Here is a 6,490-nt window from a genome sequence, read left to right on the forward strand (position 1 = left end):
TGGGGGGCCAGGGGGGCCCCTGCCGTGAGGGTGGGTCCATCACGCTCTGGCCAGTCTAGGACGGGTGGGAGTCGGGACGTGGCTAGCAAGGACTAGCAATGGGCCATCCCGGGGTGGGGGTTCCCAAGTCAATAGAAGTGTTTCCGGCTCTGCTCCTGCCACTTGTTGTAGATGATGATTCCAATGACAATGGCGAAAACGATGGCAACAAGGGAGAAGAAGACGATTAAGAAGAGAGCCAGGCCGCTCATGGGCTCCAGCGGCGCCTCCACTGCGTGAGAAGAGGAAGAAAAACAGCCCGTGAGCCCCCAGAGAACCCAACGCCCCGAAACCCAGCTGAGCTTTGCCTGCACACCCTGCCAGGCTCGCACCACCCCAGGGTTTGGCTTCCCAAAGCTTTTGGGCTCAGCTCATCGTAAAGGCTAGAGCCGTGAGACCTCGGGAGACACAAGGGGCTCACGGCCACGTCTGAGGGGGGATTTCTGGAGGAGAGTTGACATCGTTTTGAGGTTCAAACCTCCATGAGCTTCCAGTGGACCAGCACACCCTGTTTTGGTCATGGCATGACCGAAGCGGAGCAGACATGCTTAGCCCGGGTCCTCCAGGATGGCAGCACTTCTCCGAGGGCGAGCGGTGCCGCCCGCTACGCCCACACCAAACTGAGACGGGCTGTGACACCGGTTGTGCCGCACAGCGGGCGAGAACAACCGTCGGTGGGAAGAACGGGGCACGGCCCTCCCAATTCCAGTTGGAACTCGGCTGATTTGCTGGCGAGATGCCGTCATTTCTGCTCCGCGAGCACCACAGCTCCACCACCCTGCAGCTCCCCCCAAAATTCCTGCCGGTCCCACCTTCCCCTGGCACGAAGCCGGTGGCTCCTACTCACTTCCCGGCAGCTTTAGGTTGTCCACAACCGGTAAATAAACCTCTCTGTCTCGCTTCTCCTCCTCCGGCGTCCGTTCCACCGTCAGCTGGTAAAGCTTCAGCGAAATGATGTCGTGGTTGTCTGGAAGCAGAGCAGAAACGTGTCCCGAGACATCACCGATAAATATGGCTCTGGCCAAGGGATTCGAGTGCCGCAGGCAGCATCACGGGGTGTTATCACTTGGGGCAAAAGCGTTGGCTCTCCCTTCCCAAGGGGAGGGAAAAACTCACCTCCGCCGGGCAGGGTCTACGCCGGGCTGAGAGCTGTGCCCCGGCGCAGGGCCCTCCGCCAACAGGAACCTTTTAAGCTACTTAAATTGAAAAACAAAAGCCCAGACCGGGAGATCATCTGACTCGAAACCACTCGGCCACCCGAAGGGAACGCGTTAGCATCGGCCTCACGTGGCCCTACTTCCTTCGCTCGTGACGGCGGAGTTATTAGCGGGACAAGGCGAGCGCTCCACGCCAGCCTGCCAGCTCCCCCCGACGCTGGGCAGAGATCTGAGAGAGAAAAGGAACTTTTGTTGGAAACCAACAATGGGCCCAGACACCGGCCATCAATGAGCTTTTGTAGAGGCAGAACTCAAATCGGGCTTAAAACCTGCCGAAAAGAGGCACGGCGGGGGAACGGCAGGCTTCAATGCCCCTCGAGCGGCGCCGGGAGAGAAGTATTACGCTGAGGAAGGCGGAGGGTTTTAGCTTTAGCTCTCGGCAAAACCCGACGTGCATCGGCCCACGTCGCGCTATCGTTTCCAAGAGCAGCCGGCCGGTCCCTCCCGCGATAACGGGCGGGCGATAGCTGTCAGGCTACGAAATCCCAAGCGAAATACACCCAGGCATGCCCCGGAGATGGAGTCGGGAGATCAGGAGCGAGCGTGGTGGCTTGGCTGTAACGACCGGGGCGCCCGCAGCCACGGCGGCTCTTTCCAGCACCGCCCTCGGGGCTAACCCAGGCACCACGGGTTGCAGCGGGAGAGTACAGGAGGAGATTTATTTTTTGTTTCAGTGCTCGTCCTGTTTTTACTCCTCCCAAGGCACGTGTTTTGGAGACAGGCCCTCCGGCTGAGCCGGTACAGCCGCTTCGCCACCATGTCGTTAGGAGAGGCTGGCTGAGATCCCGCTGGGAGCTCAAGAAAAGTGGGAAGCGCCGCCTAGACAAAGCTCTCGGGGGAGCAACGTGCCCAGACGGGGCTTTGGGCTCCTCAGGAGTTGCTGCAAGATAAAAACCGAAGCTCCCACTCACAGCTAAAAGGTGCTTAAAGCATGGAAAGATCCTCCTGTGCTTCTGTAAGCCCCACCAAGTACTGAGCTGCACCTCCAGACACCCAAAGCGGCGCAGGAGCTGCCGGAGCTGCTCAGGAAATAAGGTTGGGGACCCCGGGGCAGTACCTGACAGGTCTCCGGTGACAGAAGAGGTCCCAAAGTAGTACCCACGGGGCAAGCGTACGCCCGGCACGTCGATGCAGTCTCTCCACTCGTGCTTACCATCAATATCGATCAACACCTGAGGAAGAAGAAGGTCCCTTAGCATCGCCGTGGCCCCGCTGCCCGCTCAGCCCCGGCGGGCAACACTCACCGTCAGTCTCCTCTTCACGTAGCGGATCACCAGGAAGGTGTCATGGTTGAGGTTGCGCACCATGGCCGTGCAGCCCCCGAGCTCCGTCGGTCTCCCGTCCCGGTCGTGGTCATAGGTGAGAGAACCGTTGTTCACCATGGCCGAGATGTAGGGGAAGACGCGCTGCGAGAGGGAAAAGATTGAGGGTGAGTTTCTGCTCTCCCCCCCCCGGCCACAGCTCGGCTCTACCGGCTGCCCCGAGCATCCCGGCACACCTCTGGGGTCAAGAGCCACGACAGCCCTGCAGACCCCAAACTCCTTCACCCTCCAAGAATCCGTCTCAGCAAGATAACGGCACGATCCCACTTCATCCCCCAGCCTTCCTCGGGCTCAGCCTCAGCTCCCAGGCACCCGGGATGGAGGACAGCCCGTTTCCATGCAGTCTCTCAGCTCACATGGGGATTTCTGGGCTCACGCAGGGATTTTTTTATTTTTTGGAGCTCGGAGGAGGGAATTCCTCAACCCTGAGCCAAGGTGAAACCCGACAGCTTGGGAACGGGTAGGTCAGCGAGAGCAAGTACCTGATTTCCCGGGCTGTACCTCCTCTTCTGAGCCTGCCAGTCCGGGGTTATCGCAAAACAAGAGAGAGCACAGAAGCAAGACAGTCACAGACCAGAGTTAGTATTAACCTGCAACCTGGAAACTCCCTCCCTGGAGAGCTCAGCGCGTTATCAGCTTAGCGGAGACTAAAGCAGAGAGGGGTTTAGGTGTTAGGTGCTGGATCCCGGGACGCACGGCTCAGAAACGGCACCGGTGGGCGAAAGCCACATCAAACGTACGGCATTTCTCCTCCTCGCCGCGCAGCAGCTCATTCGCACAAAAGCCAGCGCCCCAACTGGGGGGGGGGACATCGGCCACAGCCGTTCCCCAGGGACCCACGACTAATCTGTCCCTCTTCCCTCCAGAATAAGACCCTTCTTTTTGTCCTTTTAAACAACAGAAAACAACAGTGAACCCACACGCCATTACAGCAACTGGCCGATGAGCATTTCTCCATCTCCTTCCTCGGTGCTTGACCGGAGGAGGGCAGCCCTCTCCGGTTGCCGACCGAGCTGGGAACCTGGACAGCCGCATTCCACCGATGATTTCTTTGAAATAAAACCTGTTGTGCATCCCTTTACCCCACAAAAGCAGAGCTGCCACCCTGCAAATCAACATCCCTCCATCCGACACCACCCTAATCCCCAAGCGCTACCGGTAACGCGGTGCCAGGCAGTTCGTAAAGGCTTTTTACGAGCACAAAGTCCACCCCTGCGCCAGAGCCGGCTGCTTTGGATGTTTGAATAAAAGCTGGTAGTTACTCAACGTTTGCTGGGTAGCTCCAAGGTCAGGGCGCATCCCAACTGCGCCCTTTTGTCTCTTTTCCCGGGATAAAGGGGGTCCTGCGGGGTGGTGGCGTTAATGCCAAGGATCTTGGGGTAAAACAGCACCTATTTTTTTTAGGGAAAGTTAGAATAAGAAAGGGTCCAGCTTTGTTTTCGGAGTGATGAAACCGATTCCAGCATCAGGGTGGGAAGGGCCTGGTTTTAACTGCCTCTACACTCCCGTCTCCACAGGAACGGACGCCAATAAACCCCAAACAAAGAACAGACGCATCAGGAACACAAAGGTCTTTAGACGGGCATCTTTCAAAGAGGCAAAGCGCGGTGACGCTGCGTCCCCGAGAGCAGGGAAAGCCTCCTGCCATAAAACCAGCCCCGTCCCGCAGGCAGGCCTGGGCTGGCAGCTCAGGTACCGCTCTACTCGAGGTTCAAAAAGACCACGTTTTTGGTACGGCTCCACCTCAAGCGCTACTTGCCAGCAGCCTCAAGAAAGGACAGGAGCTCCCAATGCAGAGGTGGTGTCACCAGCTGGTTTTCTCCTGCCCCGAAAGCCTTTTCTCTGGGTAAAGCTCACCACACAACCACCCCGCAGCCTTTCACCTCTCTGAGGAGTTATTGCCTCCCTTGGAGGAAAAACCAACTACAGAGAGCACGGCGGGGAACGGCAGCAGAAAGGAAGCAGGGTAATATCTGGTCTCTGATTTAAGAGCTCAAAGAAGATCGCGTCGCACCGACCAAGAGCTGCGTTTGCGGCGACACGAGCTGTGAATTCGGCGCTGCCCGTGCCACGGTCAGCAGGCAGCTGGCAAGCAGCACGGTCCCGTTTATCCTCTCTAGCTCACCTCCTGCTGCTTCTCCTCGTTCGGGTAGGTGTCCACAAACACTCCCAAGCCCAGGAAGTTATCCTTGCTTCCAAAGACAGGTCCTAGGAAGAAGGAGAAGCTACCGATAAGGGTGGCAAGACCAGGCAGGAATTGCAAAGGGTTTGTTACCCATCCCTTCACATGTGCTCTGTATCAGGTAACAAGGCAGCCTTGAGCACTTAATCGAGTACACAGACCCTCCAGGCAGGGAATTCAAATTAAATCCCCCACCTCTTGCTGGTCGAGGATCAAGCTCTCTCCAGTCTGTTTTTGAAGGAGCTGACTCTCAGTGTGGGACGCCCCACACGTCTCCTTACACCGCCCATCTCAAGATCAGGGCAAAACAATCCCAAATCCACCTACCCCTGAGCCGACTCCACCTTCCCAGGGCCCCCGTGAGCCCCAGCCCAGGGTGCCGAGGCTCAGGGGCAGCCTCACACACGCTCTTCGGTTGCCAGAGCAGAAGAAAAACACCTCTAAGGTCCCAAAACACCGCGATTCCCCACTGAGATTTCCCCCAATGAGCCTACACACCGGGGAGAAGGTGTCCTCGGAGAAGATGGCACGTGCCGCCCGACACCTTCCCCTCGAGGCACGACCTCCACCCCACACCTTCCCCTCGAGGCACGACCTACACCCCACACCTTCCCCTCGAGGCACGACCTCCACCCCGGCAGCTACCGCCGGCGCTTTACCTGGCTGCATCCGATCTTTGGTGTACCAGATGGCAAAGCCGTCTCCGTTCAGGTTTTTCTTGCCTTGCCCGTGGATTTTGAAATGCACCTGCATCTCCCAGTCTCGGAGGTAACACGGCTGCAAGAGAAGGAACGAGGAGGTGAAATTAGGGTGTCCCTCATGCCACCACCTGCCTCTTCCCTGCCCGCGAGGGTGAGGGGCCGGCGGGGACGGACCACCGCAGCCGGCTGCGCTCTTCTCTGCCCGTCGCTCCGCGCGCCACCAAACCGGAGAGCACACCGCCATTTCCCTTGCCACCAGACCGTGCTGTCCTATATTTTGGATGCGAGCAAGAATAATTAATCCCAAGGGATCTCATTAAGCCGAGGGAATTGGTCATTACCCAGAGCTATAAAAAGCCAAAGAACCGATTCTGATCTCACGCTATTCTGAGGCAACAGCAACTCCAGCAAAATCAATAACTCACACCCGGGAAAAAGAGAGCAGAAAGAGCCCAACGAGCAGCTCCAGCTTCTTAATTGTTGATAAGCCAATTTATTTCTTGAGCTAGCAACAAATTCCCTGCGCTAACGGGCACACAAGGCGACGAGCTCGCAACAGATTTGCTCAGGCGATAGATACCGTGAAGCCGGCCGGTGGCTTCGTGCGGGAGCCACAACATTTCGCGAGAGCCGTAAACCCAAGCGAAAAACCAAATCTCCCTCAATATAACGCTAAAAGTTGAGGGTGACGGACGGCTTCTGGTTTCGTAGAGCATTTTCCAAACCACTGTGGAGGGGGCTGGACCCTGGGGCACAAAAAAATCCCACCGGTTTCAAGCCCAAATTGAAATTAAACCGGAATTTTCAAGGTATTAAAAGGAGCTTTGCTGTCTGCCGGGCAAAAGGCTCAGGAAGGGCAGCGAAACACCTTAACAGAGCGCAGCGCCGGCACACCACGTTGAGCTGTCACTTTACCGGCCCCGTTCCGACACGTGGGCACGGCAAAGGGGGCAGTGGGTGTGCTCCGGCCACGGTGGTCCCAAAAAAGACCCCAAACTGGTCAGCACAGACACCCCAAATTCACCCAGG

At 57.5% G+C, this 6,490-nt stretch overlaps 2 protein-coding genes across 2 annotated transcripts in view; one reads left to right on the plus strand and one right to left on the minus strand.

Annotated features, from left to right (window-relative positions):
- Window positions 1–128: 128 nt before the first annotated feature.
- Window positions 129–5,705, minus strand: LMAN2L (lectin, mannose-binding 2-like). Its single transcript, XM_009883881.1, has 8 exons — window positions 5,688–5,705; window positions 5,420–5,537; window positions 4,704–4,786; window positions 3,061–3,093; window positions 2,501–2,662; window positions 2,314–2,428; window positions 887–1,006; window positions 129–271 (listed from the first exon to the last, which is right to left on the minus strand). The coding sequence occupies exons 1-8, from the start codon at window positions 5,703–5,705 to the stop codon at window positions 129–131; spliced, it is 792 nt and encodes a 263-aa protein (XP_009882183.1).
- A 37-nt stretch (window positions 5,706–5,742) lies between these two features.
- The window catches only part of CNNM4 (cyclin and CBS domain divalent metal cation transport mediator 4), a 12,571-nt gene continuing 11,823 nt past the window's right edge, over window positions 5,743–6,490 (plus strand). Inside the window, exon 1 of the mRNA XM_009883882.1 lies at window positions 5,743–5,748. Within this exon, the coding sequence (XP_009882184.1) occupies window positions 5,743–5,748 (6 nt within the window). The remainder of the gene's footprint in view (window positions 5,749–6,490) is intronic.

Source organism: Charadrius vociferus, unplaced genomic scaffold, assembly GCF_000708025.1.
Source record: "Charadrius vociferus isolate BGI_N301 unplaced genomic scaffold, ASM70802v2 scaffold1894, whole genome shotgun sequence".
NCBI lineage: Eukaryota > Metazoa > Chordata > Aves > Charadriiformes > Charadriidae > Charadrius > Charadrius vociferus.

What these genes read in the sequence shown, in the direction of transcription:
- LMAN2L (XM_009883881.1), bottom strand. An exon ending in ACGAGGAGAAGCAGCAGGAG is followed by an intron (nt 3,094 to 4,703) that starts GTGAGCTAGAGA and finishes CCGGACTGGCAG; the next exon opens with GCTCAGAAGAGGAGGTACAG. An exon ending in ACGTGAAGAGGAGACTGACG is followed by an intron (nt 2,429 to 2,500) that starts GTGAGTGTTGCC and finishes CTTCTTCCTCAG; the next exon opens with GTGTTGATCGATATTGATGG.